The sequence below is a fragment of the Mirounga angustirostris genome, unplaced genomic scaffold, assembly GCF_029215605.1.
Source record: "Mirounga angustirostris isolate CCGP_5_RB_7025 unplaced genomic scaffold, mMirAng1.0.hap1 SCAF_2, whole genome shotgun sequence".
NCBI classification, from domain to species: Eukaryota; Metazoa; Chordata; class Mammalia; order Carnivora; family Phocidae; genus Mirounga; species Mirounga angustirostris.
Genome location: NW_026991710.1, coordinates 82,543,835 through 82,565,154, shown reverse-complemented (window position 1 = coordinate 82,565,154; position 21,320 = coordinate 82,543,835). Strand labels below are relative to the sequence as shown.

The following is a 21,320-nucleotide window of genomic DNA, read 5'->3' as shown; positions in this document are numbered from 1 at the left end:
ATCATGAAAGGAAGAGATGGAGGGTTCAGTGAAGGAATTCAGGCAGAATTGTCATTTCTGATACCGAGAATGCATCTTACCTGCCCAGCTTGGAAAGGAAACAGCTTTATTTTTCTTTTAAGGCTTTCCAACCAGATGTTCTTGTTTAAAGGTCAAAAGATACTTGAGTTAATAGTGCTTATGTCTATCTAAAGCACGTAAATTTTCTTTCTCTTGACAATGGCAGAAATTCCATCATCAGAAAAGTGGAAAATGTGCCACTGAGGTGGGAACTCTTCTTGTAGTGACGTGCAACAGCGGCAGAGGTGACTGAGAGCTTTGCTTGCAGTGGGGTTTGCTTTCAGAGGTTTACCCAGTTAGACAGATGGGACCTGATCGCTTCCTAGCTACGGATCAAGTGCACTGCCCGTTCTGTTCAAAGGCCAAGGGCCAGAGTTAACATCAACACTTGGCAAACATTGAATGTCATCATCATGAGATGAACTTCTAAGATAGAAAAATAAACCTGAAATTTCATTCTTAAAACATAATTATTATTCAGCTTGATTTTTAAAGCATTTAATAGTCAAACATTTTTTAATTAGCTGAATTAATTTGTCAGCACTGATCTTTCGCATTTCTGATACTAAATAGGTGTTCAGTTTCAACTGAGGTCAGTAGAGGAGCCCAGTGTTTTTGGCCACCTCTTCCATATAAGGTGCCAGTTATGGTCATGTTTACAATGCACATCGTCTCTAGAAACTAAGATAAAATTGAAAAGAAGGGACTTTTTAAAAGGCAGTCTTGTAAGTTTTCTCATAATATTTGTGGGAAAATAGGTTTGGGTACCATATTTTTCCCCATATCTGTCTTCTTTTTTTTTCACTGTTTTTATATGCCTTATTGAGTTTGAACTGAAAATGACTTACCTGGGATATCTTTGTACAAGATTCTTTGGTTTTTCCTTTTCATGGAATTTTGAAATGATAAAGTTGGCATTTTGCTTTTAGTTTATACTCACAAGATATAAAATGTTTATAAATTAGACATTTTTTTGAAACCCTGATGTCCTAAATGGAATTAAACACAGTTCCAAAAGATTATTTTGGAAAATGTTATGGATGAGAGTTTACTAAAAATTTTACAGAGTACAATTATGACATTTTAATGATTTAATCTTTTATAAACATCTGTTGACACAAAATTATATAACATCCCTAAATATATGTGGCTATAGTATTCTCTTATTGTTCATGTTAAATTCAATATATTTCTTTTATTAACTAGAATAAGTCCTTAATCATTGTTTTGCACATAAAATTAACAGAAATCACAATCCTCATTAGTTAGTGCAACATTTTGCTTTTACAATAATAAGGATGCATTTATACTTCAGAATTTCAACATATTTAGTACATAAGAATTTTATTATAAGTTATATGTAGAATGCTTGTCCATATTTGAGAGTGAATATTCATACATTAACAATAAATCTAAAATCAATTGTATTCTGTTTCTGCTATAGATATAGTAACATTGATTAGATACAATGATCATGGGCATGATCACAAGATCACTGTTCACACACTAGCTCAGGAATACCAGAAATGGATAGCCATTTAGCCCTTCAGTTTTCCGAAGATCAAGGCTGAAATTGAAGCCAAATAGATTTGGGCTGAATGCTTGGGCCAAAGCTCAAATTCGTTACATATCTTCCTTCTACCAAACATGAAGTCAGGATAGCTATAAAAGAAAAGGTTCAAGGGCTTCAGAAACTCCAGAACTGCACACACTTGATACTTTTTCTTTTTGTATTCATGATTATCATTATATCTGTCCTAATTATTTCCTGTAGTCATCCTTATTCTTGAATTTTCAAGTGAAATAGGAGACATATCCCAGTGAAACATATGAAACAAGGTAATTGTAAAAATTCAATTCAACCAGGGGCGCCTGGGTGGCTCAGTCGTTAAGTGTCTGCCTTCGGCTCAGGTCATGATCCCGGGGTCCTGGGATCGAGCCCCACATTGGGCTCCCTGCTCCGCGGGAAGCCTGCTTCTCCCTCTGCCACTCCCCCTGCTTGTGTTCCCTCTCTCGCTGTGTTTCTCTCTTCAAATAAATAAATAAAATCTTTAAAAAAAAAAATTCAATTCAGCCTGTTATTGGTACCAAGAATAGTGCCAAGAGTAGTGCTGAAGTGAAACAAATTCACCATGTCTAGCTGGAAGGGACACTTCATTTATATCATTACATCTTCACCTTAAGATGGCATTCTGGGGCCACCTGGGTGGCTCAGTCAGTTAAGCATCTAACTCTTGATTTGGGCTCAGGTCATGACCTCAGGGTCATGAGATTGAGCATACGTTGGGCTCTGCACTGAGCATGGAGATTGGGATTGGGATCCTTTCTCTCCCTCTCCCTTTGCCTTCCCCCCAGCTTGCATGCGTGCTCTCTCGAAAGAAAGAAAGAAAGAAAGAAAGAAAGAAAGAAAGAAAGAAAGAAAGAAAGGAAGGAAGGAAGGAAGGAAAAAAGAAAGAAGAAAGAAAGAAAGGAAGAATAAAGAAAGAAAGAAAGAAAGAAAGAAAGAAAGAAAGAAAGAAAAGAAAGAAAAGAAAAGGAAAAAAAAATTTAAAAAGATGGCATCCCTGTGAGTGGGCAATGCAAAATCTCAAACCTAGCTTTTAGGAATAACGTATCCTTTGTTGGTCTCTTCTTTTAAAATATAACCACATATTGGGTTTGAGAAAGTCTTAAGTGCTTCAGCACTCTCCACATTATAATTCCCATAATCTACTTGTTAACAGCCTCTTTCCATTTGTATAATAACCTATGTCCTCTAATAAGCAGTGAGGACAGAGGAGCAGAAGAGAAAACCTCCAACACCTGCTTGGAGACATTTGTCCTCAGCGACCCTCCAAAGGTCTTATCTTCCTTGTGATTCCTTAGTTTTTCCTGATATACAGCTCCATCCAGCTTAGCCTTGAAAACTTTCCTCTGGATGGGTTTTAAAGCAGTAAACTGCGCAGAGCCAAATTGTTCCTCCCCCAATACAGTGTGCATACCTTTAAGAACTGAAGATTTTATATATGTCACACAGTAAAAATAGAACGTATGCCCTAATCGCAAAAGGATATCCTAAAGTGTTTTAAGAAGGGAATGTTGACTAGTATGACTATCAAATTGATAAGTCGTATTCACTACCTAAAGCAAATCTTTGTCCTTTTCTTGGTCCCCATGTTCTGTACGAGTGCCAGCTTATAGAAAACAACATTTATTACATGCCTACCATATGCCAGGAATGATCCTTGATGCTACTCAGATTAAAAAGATGACTTAAGAGTTTGATACTGCCCTCAATGGTCTAGAAAAGGGTCTTGCACAGAGTGGGAACTCAATGAATGTTTCATAAATGAACAAATTAATTACAAGAATTTGCAAGCTCCTTTATAATTTATGTAATTTTGGAAGTTCCAGTGTCATAATCAAATCAACAAAATGAAATGTAATTCTGGGGGGATAAAAGGTCCTATTGACCAGGTTATTTTTCTCTCTAGGAAAAATAGTATAATTTTAAATCATGTGTTTTGAAATATATATTTTTTGCATGTTTTAAGATATCCAAGTAACAATCTGCAGTGAAAATTTGCTTTGGGGGCTTATCATAGAAAAAAATGTGTGTGTCTGTGTGTGTCTGTGTGTGTCTGTGTGTCTGTGTGTCTGTGTTTCCACTGGGTCACCCAAGCGTTCAGTACTTAAATTCCTTACTTTGAACAAAAGGAGATAGGAAATAAAAAAATTAAAGATAGGCAAAAGCTGACAGTACCACTGTAGAGGGATTCTAGTTTACCTCCAGATTTGACTGACATTTATTTATTCTTTGACAGGTGAGATGAAATTGTGATTAATAATCATGTCATCTATCTTATCAAACTAGGAACAACCAGTAAGAAACTCTCAAGTACATCTTTGCAGCCAACACATTCTTCTTTAACGGCAACAGTTAAAGGTGAAGGTGAGTAATGATCATTTGCATCATTTTTCTTTCATATATATAATTCATATGCCATCATAGTTACTTTTTTGAAGTGGACAATTCAGTGGTTTTCAGTGTATTTACAAGATTGTGCAACCATCACCACTATCTAATTCTGGAACATTTTCATCACCCCAAAAAGAAACCCTGTATCTGTTACTAATCACTTCCTATTTCCTCCTTCCCCCCTGCCAGAGAAAACTAACCTACTCTCTGTCCCTTTGCCTATTTTAGAAATTTCATATAAAAAAATCACATAAGTAGAATCATATTGTATATAATCTTTTGTGTCTGACTTTCACATATCATCATGTTCTCAGGTTGATCCATGCTCTAGCATTTATCTGTAGTTCATTCGTTTTTATGAGTGAAGAGTATTTCATGGTATGGATATGCCACATTATTTATTTATTTATTTATTTATTTATTTATTTATTAGTTGATGGACATTTCAGTTATTTCTACTTTTCAGCTGTTATAAATAATGCTGCTATGAACATTCTTATACAAGTTTTTATGTGGCCATGTCTTTTCATTTCTCTTGCGATATGTATCTTAAAGTGGAATTGCTGAGGCACATAGCACTCTGTTTAAATTTTTGAGGAACTGATTTCCTGAGCAGCTGTATTATTTTACATTCCCACCAGAAAAGTAAGAGGGCATTAATTGTCCATTTTCTAATCCCTACTTGTTGCTGTCTTTTTCATCATAGCCATTTTAGTGGATGTGAAGTAACATCTAATTGTGGTTTTGATTTTCTTTTCCCTGATGACTTATGATGGCAAACATCTTTTCATGGACTTGTTGACAATTTTATATCTTCTTTGGAAAACTGTCTATTTAATTCTTTCCTTTTTTATAAAAATCGGGTTGTCTGTTATTGTTGAGTTGTAAGTATTTTTTTAAATATATTTGGAGACTAGAGCCTTATTGGATAGATAATTTGCAAGTATTTTCTCCCACTCTGTATGCTGTCTTTCCATTTTATTGATGGTATCTTTTGAAGCACTATAATCTCTAATTTTGATGAAGGAAAATTTATCTATATTTTTTCTTTCATGGAGAGAAGGTAGAACTTTACCTCTACTCATTTTAGGTTTTCAGATGGGACATTAACCGCAAGACAGATTAACAAAAAACAGTCTATTAACATGGGCAGTGCACAGCATATGAGAAACCTAAAACAAAGAATAACTCAAAGCAATAGTTTAGAATTTTGGCTTATATAGCATCTAGAACAAAGAACAGTAAGTTTGTAGAAAAATGACCAGACAAAAGAAAGTAGTTTAGGCTTCCAAGGGTGACAAACAAATGGAAGGTAAATATCTGGAAGGAAACTAATGGAATAAGGTTTGTTTGCAGATTCCTCTAGTGTCTTCTCCGGGCTGATAAAGAGTCTATCTCCAGTAAAAGGAGAATTTATATCCTGCCCTTAAGCAGAAAAGCTTTTTCTGTATTGGCTGCCTCTTTATTGGCTGCATTTCCAAATAATTTTTATGTCAAAGAGGCATATTTCAGGGTGACATATTCTGGTTTCCTTCAGTCAGTGGGGTCAAATCTAAGAAACCATTGCTCAACTCAAGGTCACAAAGATTTATGCCAGTGGTCTCTTCTAAGAATTTTATAGTTTTAACTTTTCTATTTAAGTCTTTAATTTTTGTATATGGTGTGAGTTAGATGTCCAGCTTCATTTTTTTTTTCATGTATAATCATCCAGTTGTCCTAACACCTTTTGTTGAAAAGACTATACTCTGTACAATTTCAAAATTTATGGCTGTGGCAGCATTTGTCTCCGCATCTTCTCTTCTGTTTGTTTTAGGTCCACCATGCATGTGCATTTAAAAATATTTTGGTTACCTTTAAAGCATTCAAGATTCTTTCCGTTGCCTCCAGGACACTGTAATTGACAACCTGTCCTGAGTTGAGTGTGGGCTCCCCTTTTACACTCATTTGTGAAGTATATTCCACATCAATAATAGACAATTCTCAAAGCAAACTCTTTGGCAATATATCCCCAGCTATTCCATTATTCTCCTCTCTTCTTTTTTTTTTTTTTTCTAATCTGTCAGTTTCCCACATCTTTCTTAAATATAAATTCTCTTTTCCGTGTCCAAGACTGTTGAGTCTGCCTCATGCTAGGGAATCCTTTCGGCCATCAGGATAGCTTTTTCATGGTTTTCTATTTTAACTCAGCAGAAGAATTCTCCAAAAATTTCTAAAGAGGAAATCCTATTCTAATGTTTTCCAAAAATATGTTGGAGTTCTGGTGAGAAGCAAAATCTTTACCCCCACATGTCCCTTCATCCTCAAGTGTTGAGTTTCTGCCTTTTGGGTGATCTTTTGTACTTCCATGTTATCACAAACATCAATGTCTGCTACAATAAGATATTTCTTTATTTTATCAATTATTTCTCTCTCAATTTAGTACTTCAAGATGCCTCCAAAGTTTTGCCCATTTCAACTCTTTCTTTCTCATATGCGGTGTTAATGCTATAGCCTATATTTGAACTTATGTTTATATTTTGCTGGCATACCAATTCCTGAAGGCTTTTTGTGTAAAGACACACCCACTGTCTCTGAGGTCTTCTTGCAAACTAACAGTTTCTCCGGCATCAGTCTCTTAATTGCACTAAGACTTTGTGTTACAAAGTATAGATGCTTGCTGCCATAGAACGGAAGCTGATCAGCACTTCTGGAAAACACCAGCAATTCAGTCTTTCTGTCTACTGTGTGACAGAAATCTATTAAATCTATTAAACTGACTTCCTCCCATCTCCAGCCAGCATCATATGTAGCTAATATTAAGCGTGCACTAACCAGCATGCCTGTCTTTTCTTCACTAACCAATATTATCCACATTAGACTTTGAAAAGACTGAAAGGCATTAATCATTTTGTTTTTATAATATTTGTGCAAATATAAATTGTTTCAAATAATCTTATTCCAATGTTATTTTCGAAATCTCAGGTTATCTTTTCTTTGTTGTTAATTATCCTTCCCCCCCTCCAAAAAATGAACTAAGTATAATTAAAAGTTTATTTTATGGAGTTCCTATTATCCCTTTCCTGCTGTCTGTTTCCCCCACCTGAAAATTCCTTCCCAGACCGCATGGGAACCATGGTACCATCTTCAACTAGTACTACTTCCTTACCACCCCATTTCTAGGGTAGCTGAGTGATTAACTTTTGCATCAGAAAGGCTTGGATTCAGATCCTGGCTCTCTCCTATTACAAGTTATGTGACAATGGGGAAATCAACTTTTCTGAATCTTATACATAAAATTATGATCACAATTATTACTTAATTAATAAGATTACTGTCTGCTCAAATGAGATAAACTACAGCAGACATATAAAAGAGTCTAATATGCCTCTGTTTTCTCAATATAATTAACTGGATCACCAAAAGGTAAATACCAAAATGTTGGATTTCTAAAACTTGATCAGAAGACTTTCAGTAACTAATATTCAAGTCATAACTGGATGTTAATATTAATACTAATAAGACTATCTATTTATTGGTTACACCCCTGATGGCTGCTTATTGTTTTTACATAATTAGGAACCACAACCAGTGATGTCACAAAGACCGAGTTCACCATCACAAATACAACAGTGACAAAGATCCCACTTTCAAATGCTTCTTCAACATTACAAAGTTCCCAACACAAAAGTAAGTATACAAATTTATGCTGAAATATTTAATTTGTGTGGTGGATAGCATTAAACTCGGAATGTTTTCCAGCCCATAGCTACTGAAGAACCATGCCCAACGTGTCTTCTCTAGTCTCTACCAAATGGGACAACCATTTGGCAACTTAGCTTTGTACCGTGAAACTTTATCCCTCCATAACCACAAATAGGTGGGTGCCAAGAAAGATTAGGGCCAAGCAGTAATCTATGATATCACCTGACACAAAAAGTGAGCTTGGTGACAAATTAGAAAACTTTGATGAAATGGGAAAATTCTTAGAAAGAAACAAATTGCTAAAACTGACTCAGAAAGATAGCTAATCTGAAAAGATACAAAAACAATTAGAGATATTGCATTGCATTAGAAATTTTAAATGGTCCCATGAAGAAAATTTCCAGCAGGATGGCTTCAATTGTGAATTCTATGTATTTTCTATATATTTTCAAAAGAAATGATACCAGTTCTTCTCAAACCCTTTCAGGAAGAGGAGGAGGGAACACTGCACAAGTCATTATTTGAGACCAGCATTATCCTGGTACCAAAGCTAGAAAAGAATGAAAAGAAAAAGCAAGTAAAGATAACCATAGACCAATATCCTTCATGAACATTGATGCAACTATCTTTACCAAACTAACTTTGGTAACATATAAGAAGGGATAGAAAAAATAAATAAGTGAAATTTATCCAGGAATGTATGACTGCTTTAATAAATGAAAATCAAGGACAGCAATGCACTATATTAGTAGAATCAGCAGATGCAGAAAAAGCATTTGACAAAATTTAACACCCACTTTTAATTAGAAATCTCAATAAACTAGAAAGAAAATGTAGCTTACTCAAATTGAAAAGGACATCTATGAAAAACTTATGGCAAACATCATACTAGATAGTTAAATATTTCATGCTTTCCTCCTCTTAAGATCTTGAACACAGCAAAGATGTCCATTCTTACCACTTCTATTCAAAATTATAACTAGATAGTACAATAAGGTGATGAGACGTAGGTAGGTAGGTAGATAGATCCATTCATGCAGATTGGAAAGGAAAAAACAGAACAGTTTTTCTTAGCAGACTACATCTTTATGTAGAAAATAAAAAAATCCACAATAAAACTACTAGAACTAATAGAGTATTTCCTATCACAATATAAGATATACAAAAATAAATCATATTTCTGTATGTTAACAATGACAATCCAAAAATAAAATTAAGGAAATAGTGACATTTACAAAAGTATCAGAAAGAATAAAATATTTAGGAATATATTAACAGTAGAAGTACATGATTTGCAACCTGAACTAAAAAATATTTCTGTGAGACATTAAATGTCTCAATAAATGGAGAGACACTACATATTCATGGATTGAAAGACTCAATATTTTAAGATAGCAATTCTCCCCAAGTTGATAAATAATTGATTAATATATTAAATTCAATCCATATCAGAATCACAGAATCACAGCAAATCATTAGAAATTGATAAGCTTATCTTAAATAATACATGGGAATGAAAAAGACCTAGAATAGCCAAAACAGTTTTGTCAAGGGAGAACAAAGTTGGAGGACTTGCATAAGCCAACTTCAAAACTTACTCTAAAGCTATAGTAATCAAGACAGGGGTTTTTGAAATAATATTCAAAGTAACATTATTCATAATAGTCACACTGGGAACAATCCAAATGCCCATGAACTGGTGAGATGGAATATTCCATTGGATTTTCCATTTGAAATGGATTTGGAATATTCTAAAACATAGGATATCCATACACTGGACTACTACTCAGCAATTTAAAGAAACAAATTAGTGATACCGTTATAACACTATGAACCCCAAAACCATTATGCTCAGTGAAAGAAGCCTTTGACAAAACATTACATATTCTATCATTCCATTTATATGAAATATCCAGAATGAACATTCTAATAGGGACAGAAACCACATAAGTAATTGTCTTAAAGCTGGAGGCAGAAAGTCCCACTGGAGTTTTTTGTATTGAAAATGTTCTGAAACTGGCTTATAGTGATGGTTGCACAACTCCATAAATTTACTGAAAATTATTGACTTGTATACTTAAAATGATAAATTTTGTTGTGAATTTCTTTATAAAACTTGGTTTAAAAACAAAAGGAAAGAGAATATTAAGCTAGGCCAATCAAATTTCCTTTCCATGTAATCTGAACTAGGAAACCCAAACAAACAAAAGGGTGATTAGCTGTGAATCTCGAAGCAGCAAGGTTTCAGTAGAGTGAGTCTGAGACAGCTGTGGTGACTCCTGGGCATACCTCTGGCACGAGCAAGCAGATGTTATGAGCAAGTAAAATTGATGGGAAGAATGGGGAGAAAAAATGTGGGGAGATGAAGAGACTCCATGAGAGAGATGACGTTATTCATGAAAGACAGAGAGAGTAGTGGGACCTAGAGTTCCCCTGAGCTCAGACAGCTTTCTAGCTCCAACCATGTATATCATCACTACAAGTACTTCCTAAATCCTGGTCTCAGGGATATGAAGTAATCAGTACTTTAAGTCAAAATATATCCTGACTAGAAAGGCTAGTCTCTGCCATAACAGCCTTATCATATACCATCCCTTATAAATAATAGAGGCATTCTTGGGATATCCATAGTCCTTAATAAGAAGCAGCTATAGATGACTTACAGTCCCCAAGTCTCTTCTTGGGAGACCTTTAGGGTAGAAGGAGATGGCAGGTGGGAACTGTGGATGTGCCAGGCCTACTTTTGTCTAGAGTCACTCATGGAACATCCATTTTCCCATATTTTATTGTAATTCTCTTTAGCAAAACCTAGAGAAGGTTACATAGAAGGAGCCTAATTTCATTCCAAAACTGTAAAATATTGATTTTATTTAATGAGAAGATCATCAAATAGAGGAATTTGAAGGGCAGGGTCATTTCCCCTTCAGATGTAGGACATTTCCTTGTGGGAGTGTTTTGGCTTCTGATAAGTAGAATATTTTGTAGGCAAAATATGTCTGAAAGGCACCTTTAGCAGACCAAAGCCCCATCCATTTCATACCATGATTTTCCCTCACATAAACAAAGTAAAAGTAAATAGGCATCTGCAAAATGTATAGCAGTTGAAGGTTAAACTCAAATAATTTGAATTCTGCACTAATACCCACTCACTAAGTGACTTATTAGGAATGTCATTCAGTGACCGTGGTTTATTAAAATTAGCACTTTTACAGAAGTGTGTGGTCATACCCATGAGTCAATTAAGACCCCTAATTTTACTTTGATTTATGTAGTACAATGCCCGCTGCATCTCTGTTCTGGGGACTATTGTATTTATTTAGCTTCTAAACACAGTTTGAAGTGGCTTTCTTCTAAGTAGTTTTTTAAAATACACCCACAAAGCCATTTCTTGAAAATTAAGGCACCCTGGAAAACAAGATAATAAAATAAGGGTATTTACTGCTACCCTTTGCCCTTGCCATTTGATTAACCAGTTCTATACTAAGTCCTTTAAATATTGTTATAAAACTGCTATTTTTGGGTAGCCATTCCTCCCCGGATCTCTCTGGTTCCTCAAGGTGCATCCTGCTTAGTATGGAATCCACTTGATATAATGACTTGGCACACATTTCCATTTATGCCTGGTGAACCAGAAGCTAGCCCAGATTCCTGGTTAGCAGAGCAATGTTCCCTTTCCATATCTACCGATCACAAACATAAACATTCAGAATTAGCGAAGCCAAGACAGAGAGATGGAAAGAGAACAAAGTGATCTTGGAGAAGATTGAACAGCCGAAGCTTCATCTCTCCCTTAAACACATGGCAATGGATAGTGACTATCAGATAAAAGCATTGTGGGTACATCATCTCAAGGGCAGATTTGACTTAGAGTAGAGAAGATTTAGTGATATTTATTGCTTTACTCCCTAGAAAGGAAGGGTATAGATCAAAAAGAAGCATGTCCTCAAAGCATTTCTCTCTAATCATTTCCAATTCTCTTTTTTTTAAAAAAGATCTGTTTATTTATTTATTTTAGAGAGAGAGAGTATGAGTGGGAGGATTAGAAGGAGAGGGAGAGAGAGAATCTCAAGTAGACTCTGAGCTAAGCATGGAGCCTGACTTGGGGCTCGATCCCAGGACCCTGAGATCATGACCTGAGCCAAAACCAAGAGCCGGACACCTAACCGACTATGCCACCCAGGTGCCCCTCATTTCCCATTCTCTTAAATTTCTGAGTATTTCTCCTATTTAACTATTTTATTCTTCCTGGAGAAGACACATTCTTAGAATCCTAGAACTTTTAAGATAGAAATTGTCACTAATTTAGTGCTCTGACTTTATAGTTAAATAAATGAGGGCCTATTGAATGAATTAATATATCAGTTTATACACTACAAGTCTTTTGGAGGGGATCTGTGTGCCTGGCATGCCTCTTCGCTTCTGGGAATGGCCAGCAATCCTTTGCATTCCTTGGCTTGTAGATGTATCCCTTTAATCTCGGACTCTGTCTTTACATGGTCTTTTTCTCTGTGTCCTCGCATGGACTTCCCCTCTGCGTCTCTTCTTCTGTCTGTACTTTCTCTTCTTATACAGGTACCTGGAATTACCAAGATCCTTAACTTCATTACAACTGCAAAGACCCATTCCAATAAGGTCATACTCACAGGTTCCAGGTACACATGTTTTTAGGGGCAGGAAGTCACCATTTAACCTACTCCGGACCAGATCTTGAACTACCTTTGCCACACCTAGATTCTGTCGTCCGTGCATCTGTCATTGTCTATATGTAGGATTACCTCGTTGGGCAGTGAGGGGGGATTTGAAGGAAATGTCAATCACAGGAGTCCCTGCTCTCCAACAGCTACCCTGTGGAGGAATCACGTGTAAAGCTTTGTTGTACAAGTACAAAACTTGCCCTCTTCCTGAGTTCCCTATTTTTGCTAAGGGCTTGAAAATGTGGTGTCCTCTCTGACTCTTTTTGTTCATTTCCCGCATCGGCACATCCTGTTGGTTTCTGAGGAGAGAAGAAAAAAGGAATAGAAAGATGGTGAGGAGAAAGCAAAATGGGTGCTTTTCTTCTAGTAATTTAGTGATTCAGGTATCTGTGACCAGATTTCAAAGCAGGTATGGTGCACACGGTAAGAGATTGGCAGAAAGGGAGGACGACGGCTCTTTCTCTCTCTGGTTGAATTCTCACTTGGCTGAGGAAAGAAAGTGGAATAAGATGATAGGTAGAAGGCACATTGAGATGGGCACTATGCCAATACATTACTCTACTGAACAAGGACTTGGTAGAAATACTTCCAATGATTTTGCCCAGACAGATTTTTTGCTACCTCAGCATATACAATATTACTGACTTAAAATCTGAAGGGAAAGTCTGGCTTTTGTCAAGTGGAAATGAATAGCATGTGTAAGTCATCAGTAGGTTATTAGGTAAGAGTTAATAACACTTGTATATAGTAACTAGTTTATCAAATATATATCCTTCTTGTATAATTTATTCTAGTTCAATATGGAATTTATTTTTATACGAAAAGCATAGGTAACTGTACAATAACCAAATACACATTTTATTTTATGTTTTATTTTTTAAAGATTTTATTTGTTTGTCAGAGAGAGAGAGAGACAGCACAAGCAGGCGGAGGGACAGGCAGAGGGAGAAGCAGGGAGCACGACGCGGGACTCGATCCTAGGACCCTGGGATCATGACCTGAGCCGAAGGCAGATACTTAACTGACTGAACCACTCAGGCGCCTCTAAATAGACATTTTAGATATACTGGTGGCTGAACATGAGAACAGCCTATGCCTAAGCCTTGCTTTTTAAGGCACACACCTTTCTTAAAATAAAAATCAGGCACTTCAATCATGCCAAGGGGAAGTTGGCTTATTGACTATGAAGCATGTTTCTGAAGCGAGATTGCTTAGGTTGAAATAATTGCACAACCATTAATTTGTACTGTGGCCTTTGGTAAGCTACTTAACTTCTCTGTGCCTCAGTTTCTTCATCTGTAAAATAGCTGTAAGATTACAACCTCATGGGATTCTTGTGGGGAGTAAAAGAGATAAAATATAAAGCTTAGAACAGTGTCTGGCAAGTAAACACAACAAATGTTAGCTACTATTTTATTAATAACAATTCTTACACAAGCCAGGCAAAGTTGGTATTTATGACACCAGTTTCACAAACAAGGAAACAGGTTCAGAAAGACTAAATGACTTGACTAGGGTTAAACTAAAGGGATGAAATTCAAACACTGTTTTTCTCCCCTGAGCCCCATAAACTCTTCACTACACCACACTTCTTCTCATTACAACTATTTTACATAAAGTATCTAAAGGTAGTAGAAAACAACTTGCTTTTAATTGGGTGTATCATATGCTTGACAAGTTAAGTGTTCGATAATTATAACGCAAATTGGCTGGCTGGCTGGCTCCCTGAACATAAGCCTATGATTCTAAGAAAGGTGATTCTCATTATGCAGCCATCAAAAGGAATGAGATCTTGCCATTTGCAACGACGTGGATGGAACTGGAGGGTATTATGTTGAGTGAAATAAGTCAAACAGAGAAAGACATGTATCATATGACCTCACTGATATGAGGAATTCTTAATCGCAGGAAACAAACTGAGGGTTGCTGGAGTGGGGGGTGGGGTGGGAGGGATGGGGTGACTGGGTGATAGACACTGGGGAGGGTATGTGCTCTGGTAAGCGCTGTGAATTGTGCAAGACTGTTGAATCTCAGATCTGTACCTCTGAATCAAATAATGCAATATATGTTAAGAAAAAAAAAAAAGAAGAAGAAGAAGGTAGCAGGAGGGGAAGAATGAAGGGGGGGAAATCGGAGGGGTAGACGAACCATGAGAGATGATGGACTCTGAAAAACAAACTGAGGGTTCTAGAGGGGAGGGGGGTGGGAGAATGGGTTAGCCTGGTGATAGGTATTGAGGAGGGCACATTCTGCATGGAGCACTGGGTGTTATGCACAAACAATGAATCATGGAACGCTGCATCTAAAACTGATGATGTATTGTATGGGGATTAACATAAGAATTAAAAAAAAAAAAAGGTGATTCTCTTGTTCTTCCCCACCAGGCCAGATTTATTCATGACTCTGGTTTCTCTCATCCTGCCCCCCTCATTTGCATGATCCTATTCTTTCTTCCCCTCTTCTTTCCTCCAACTGCTTCTTCCAATTCTACGCATCCATCAAGGGCCTCTACAAGATTTTGCTTCAGTATTTCCCACAACGTAATGAGTGTCACGAGATATGTAAACCATCGGCACTATTATTTATTTAGTGCATTTTTTTAAACCGATGCACTTTTTATTCTTAAATTTGCTTGAAAAGAAAACCATCATAAATGAAAAACCTGTTTCACTAGGCATCAACAGGAGCTATAAAATCACCGATATAAACAAAATATATTTAAATTACAGCTAGATTTTGTTGCTTGCCAAAGGCACTTAGTTTGAGGCTTGCTCATTCTTGTTTAAAAAATAAATCAAGATAAGCACGTTAGATATTAACGACACATTTGCATTAGATTGTAACTTCGAAAGTTCCTCATTGAAATAACCAAATAAACTGCAAGAAGGCTGAAAAGCAAGTAACTTTCTCATTGAATGTTTCAATCTTATTTCAAGTCACCTTCCAGTACTGCCGTATGGAACCTCTCATAAAATGTTATGCATCTCAGCCTTTGGAAAACAGTAAATTACCAGATCGCTCAGCCTCATTATTTCTTTTGTGAATTGCACCATTTACCTATGCCACTTATTTGGGAACTTAGAACATTTCTTACATGATATTTAATTCATTTGTATCATTTCATGTTGGCAGATACAAGAGGAATTCTCAGGATAACGCAGTCTTAGGCACACACAAGTCAAGGTTTAGCCAAACCAGAAATACAAGTTGACCCTTGACCAACATGGGTGTTAGTGGTGCTAACCCCCTGCGCAGTAGAAAATCCCTGTAGAACTTTTGATTTCCCAAAAAGTTAATTACTAATAGGCTTCTGTTGACCTTACAAGTAACCTAAACAGTTAATCACCTTGCTTTGTGTGTCATATGCATCACATACTGTATCCTTACAATAAACAAAGCTAGAGAAAAGAAAACACTATTAAGGAAATCATAAGGAAGAGAAAATACCTTCATAGTACTATACTGTATTGAAAAAAATCTATGTATAAGTGGGACCACACATTTCAAACCTGTGTTGTTCAGGGGTCAACTGTTTTATAACAGTTATAATGAGGGCCAATGCAATGTATAAGCGAATGATAAGGAAAACTTGAACTGGTCATAGGAAATTATTTTTAGGCAAATCAGTAAAGAATTATATATGGAATATACATGGGAATGGCCGTATATATTCTTTCTCGTTGCCTGTTAAAGATATGTTCTACAGATGACTATATACAGTTATATATGCATACATAGCTAGAAATACAATATCCTTTGTAAGATCCTTTAAATAAACCCTATTTGTCAAAGTTATTTGTTGTATTGCTGTTTAAGCTTTCTGTTTTAAAAACTAATTGAGTGAAGTCTAGCTTTGGATTAATGTGGATGAAAGTTTAGAAATTTAGAAGTTCATTGGCATTTCATAAGACTTCCATCTCATATTACAGAATCAAACTGGACACATAGATTTTAAGTTGCCAACCACCCTGACTAGGGTTTTGGTCTTTACTAAATATCTAAGTTTGAGAATAGCTTAAGAGAATGCACTACACTCATTTGCCATCTGACTTTACTCACTTTGCTATAGGTCAGAGTTTGGACTTTTCTCAAAACCTGTGCATTATGAAAGTTACAAGTAAAACTCAGGAATAACTGCAAATGTCTTCACATTTCATTAATTCACACTTAAACCATGTTCCATAGCATTCATCTTTATTAAGTTTTTATACTGACAGAACTGAGTTTAAATTGGAAGTGCCATATGAAAACATTTTATTGTCTTCAAAATAGTATCTCTTTGATTTCAGACCAAAAAAAAAAAAAGGCATATATTCTAGTTTTGATTAAATATTTAAGATTTGAGCAGAATTTTGCCCTCAGAATAACAATATATGCATTAACATATAAAAGTCTGGATTTCTTAGTACACTCAATATAAGGGTTTTGAAAAAAATACTATTTTTTTAAGATTCAGCCTTAGACATAGTTATTTTTCTTTAAATGACATGTCCCTCTAAAATTATTATGCATTTCTGAAGGCTGATTAAAAAAACTCAAATAAAGAATAGTCAGAAGGTTTTGTCTGATATGAGTTTAAAATTTTTTCACTCTTAATGAAGTCTATCAGCAAGAAAGGTTATGACCTGATATTAATAGCAAGAGGAACAAAGGGTTTTGATTTTCTTTGTATCCTAATCCTCTAGCAGCTGATAAATAGTTTAAGTGCATCTTCCAAATCCAGCATTATGCCATGTTCAAAAGTATTTTAACTAGTTATCAAAATAGAAATTAATTACATAGGTTTTCCATGCAGAGTAGTTTATTGGATAGAAAAGCTGTCCTTTTTAGGAGAAGATGGACATTAGAGTGGCCAGACCTGATTTATAGTCATTGTCCCCATCTTGAGAAAGTAGTTTCACTTTTCTCAGCTAATATTTGTAGATTTGCAGAATGGGAATGATATCTCCCTTGCAGGCATCAGCATAATATGTGGAACTGATTATAGAGTTCCCTTTAAAAATGGTAGCTGTCATTATCCAGCTAGCAATTTTAAATAAATCATTTTCTTTCCTTAAAAATTGAATTCAAGTAAGCAGAATTTGTCTTATTATTACTTTTATTTTCTATTCTCACTCATTCTTTCCACCTTTTTACTAGAGACCTGGTGGTAGGAATCACGGCTCTGAATAAAACAAATCTCTGTCCTCATGGAGTACATTCCACTGACAATAAACACAGTTAAAAAAAATTAAATAAATGTCACTGTAATAATAAAAGTACTGTTGAGCAAATGAAGCCATGTGGTAGACTAGTTTGAAGAGAGACATAAGGAGACCACTTTCGGTGAGGTGGTTGGAGAAACCTCTCTAAGTGGTGACATCTGAGCAGAGTCACGAAAGATAGAAGGAAGACAGAGTGTAGCCCGAGAGAACACCAAGACATTGGGAAGAGCAGGCAGAGAAGTCTGAGGCAGGAAGAGCCCCATGACGTTACCGACCAATCAGGATGAAATAGGGCTGAATGGTTGGGAACAAATTGAGGAGCAAGGCAGGGGCCATGTGGTGGAAAGACTTACCAGCCATAGTAAGAGGAATAGGGAGCCATTAGAGCAGCGAAGTTTAAATTTAAGTAGATTTTTCTAGGTGACTATTGCAGGGAGAGAGATGGATGCTGGATGAACAGTAGCCAATTAAATAGTGAGTATATTTGGAATATATTTTGAAGCTAGAGCTCATAGGAATGAAAAAAAAAAGGAGAATCAAGAAAGGCCACTATTTTTTGGCTTGTGCAGTTGGGGGACAATGGTACCATGTGTTGAACCAAGAAAGCATGGGAAGAAGCAGATTTAAGGATACCAGTCAGGAGTTCTGTTTTAAGCATGTTAAATTTCAGATGCTGATAGACAGTCAAGTGAACACACAAAGGATGCATGGATTTTTTTTTCTTTTTTTGAGAGAGAGAGAGTGCAGGGGCAGAGGGGCAAAGGGAGAGAGAATCTTAAGCAGCATGGAACCCAACCCGGGGCTCGATCTCACTACTCTGAGATCATGACCTGAGCCAAAACAAGAGCTGGATGCTTAACCCTAACTGAACCACTCAGGTGCACCAGCAAATGGGTATTTTAAACTATCATTAATGGGTTTCTCTTTGTTTTAAAATCATTTTCTGTATTTGTCACATGACAGATTTTGTTCATGGTGCATATACGTAAAGTTGTTAAAGTGATGTTTGATTATGATTTTCTCAAGTAATTTTATTGTAGCAAGGTCATCTGAACTATATTTACTTTAAAGGAATTCCCTAAGTTTGAGAGGTATCTGTCTGAACCTTCCTGAAACTTTTTCAAGTCAAGAGATGTGTCATATCTTAGTGGGAATATGACACATGGTGGTGCCACTCATGAAGCCCCTCCCAAAAGATCTGTAGTTGTCTGCAATATCCTGGTTTACTGAGGATGTAAAGTTGGACCAGATGCTCTAAACCAGGATTCAATAAACTATGGCCCACAGGCCCAGTCTAGCATCCCACCTATTTTTCTAAGTAAAGTTTCTTTGGAGTAGAGCCATACTTACTCTTTAGATATTATGTGTATGGCTGCATTCACAGTACAATGGCAAAACTGAATAGTTACAAGAGAGACTTAAGACCCACAAAGCCTAAATTATTTATTATTTGGCCCTTTAAGAAAAAAATTGGCTGACCCAGTCCATATGATTTTATGATTTGAAGAAAAGTGAATTAGAAATGAAGTAGAATCTATATCCATTTACCACCTGTAACAATTGTGAAATTAGATCTTATATTCAATATTTACTTTTAGTGATTTTCTTTTCTTTTCTTTCCTCTAAAGCTGAGAATCAGAGCTCAATCAAAACAACAGAAGCACCAGGTAAGTTAATTTTCTTCTCTCTGAGAATATTCATGAGTAAAATCCCCAAAATGAGATAAAGGAGATCAGTGTGAGAGCAGGGAAAAATAGTACAAGGGAAAACATTACATGGCAACTAAAATGTTTAGGAGAACTTGCATTAAAAAAAAAATACAGACCAGAAGATAGGATGTGCCTGAACGCTCTGTGGTGAGAGTGAGTGGAACCAGCCCTGGTAAGTTCATGAAGCCTGTGGAAGTGTCCTCTGCCCAGAACCCACTGTTCCTGGTCTGTTTCTGCGGTTGGCCTGCCCTCGCCCAGAAGTATAGTGTGTCCGTGACTGTCTTCTCTGTGTTTCCCAACACAGCCTGATCCTGGCAGCCCGAGAGTTGATATTAGAAGCCACAGTTAACAGCCTAAAATATGATCACTCCAAGAAGTGCTTGTGTTTTGTTATCCTAAATTTTAAACTGAATAAATTGAGGGTGATGGCATAACAGGAATTGAAAAAGATCGTTGGGCAGGGAAAGATGGTACCATTGAATGTTTCTGTTGTTTTGAAATCGTAATTACTTGGGAGACTTTTATCTTCCTACATCTTACCTCTTACTTTTATAAATGACAAATCTCTTAGGTTCTCAATCTTGGTCACTTTTGGTATATATAAGAATGAGAAATATGTGAAATAAACGTAGAAGATCACGTAACTTAAAAAAGTCAGAAAAATAAAGCCATGAAGATTATGACCAACTCGGTTTTCACAGCAAATGTACTAAATAATCATCACAGTCTACCTTCCCCATCAGGTGTTTAAGGAACTCAAAACTGAAATGATTATGCTGTTAACTTTTAATTATTTATCTTCTATACAATATATCTCATGAATAAAAAAGTTATTTTGATATTAATCCTCTATTTCACCTCATCACTATATTTTTTTCATTCTTATTTCCATTTACATAGTCTAGAAATGCACTAGAAAAAGCACTGGGAAAAACACAGCAAAACAAAACATAAAAACAATGCATCCAAGCAAACAGGACAGCTTTGCATTGGTTGATGGTTTGCACTGTTCTGGAGAAGTGCTTACCTTCTGCTTCATGGACTGGTCATCCAGGAGAAGTTACAGATGGAAGAGAATTGAGAAGTTGCCAAAATCATCAGCTCCTTAAAAGGAGGGATTGAAGCACCCTTTAAGAAATGAATTTACAAAATGCCAGCTTTAATTATAGTTGATTTTTAACTATAATAAAAAGCCCATTTACACTATTTAAATTTTGAGTTATAGAAACTAGTTGCCCTAAAACAGATAATAAACACATCATTGATTTGAACAGTGGATTAAAAAGAAGTGAGACTGATTTTATAAACTATGAGAAAGTCAGTCTTAACTTCAGGGATATATGTTATGGGTAAAGACTAAATCCAGACTCACTCAAAAAGAAAAAAAAAGTGTAATGACAAGGTATTCATTACACATCTGTTGACAGTTGTAATCATTTGTTTGTTCAGTCATTTGTTTGTTATCAAAGATGTTCAAATATCAAATTTGTGAAAGTCACCCATATGATCAAGAATAGGCATCTTACTTGAAATAATTAACATTTTTTTAGGTGGAAGTTGAGGTAGAATTCTAGCCTGCAGAATTACTATTATTACTTCTTCCTTTTTAAAAATATAAGCTAATATGCATTTAGCCTTTGATTAGATCATATGTCATTCTCACATTTGGCATTTTCTTTCATATTATGCATCCAGCTTTCATTTTCTTGGAAAAATTATGTTTTACCACTGACTTCAAAAACTATTATTAAGGGTATAGAAATTGATGGTTGTTTTTACATAATACTTTTTTGGGTATTCAAAATATGTAAGGCAACTGTACATAAAGCATCAATTATAAGAAATTATACATAGATATAATGAAGAAAGATAGTCTTAGTAATAGGGAAATGATCGATCAAGGTCTGAAGACATGGCCATTCAGTCCATTCAATAGAGGAAAGGTAGTATGAGGTGGATCATTGTGTTTAACAATGCCAAGCATGAAAAATTCATGCTCAATGTCTGAAGTATG

The 21,320-nt window shown here is 35.8% G+C and overlaps 1 protein-coding gene across 3 annotated transcripts in view; it reads left to right on the top strand.

Annotated features, from left to right (window-relative positions):
- EMCN (endomucin) overlaps positions 1 to 21,320 on the top strand; it is a 131,748-nt gene that overhangs the window by 41,850 nt on the left and 68,578 nt on the right. For all 3 annotated transcript variants that reach the window (XR_010409480.1, XM_045880686.3, XM_064584857.1), the window contains exons 3-5: positions 3,914 to 3,991; positions 7,574 to 7,684; positions 19,226 to 19,264. Coding sequence is in view for 2 of the 3 variants with exons in the window: in XM_045880686.3 (XP_045736642.1) it covers positions 3,914 to 3,991; positions 7,574 to 7,684; positions 19,226 to 19,264 (228 nt within the window). In the remaining variant the exon portion in view is untranslated. The remainder of the gene's footprint in view (positions 1 to 3,913; positions 3,992 to 7,573; positions 7,685 to 19,225; positions 19,265 to 21,320) is intronic.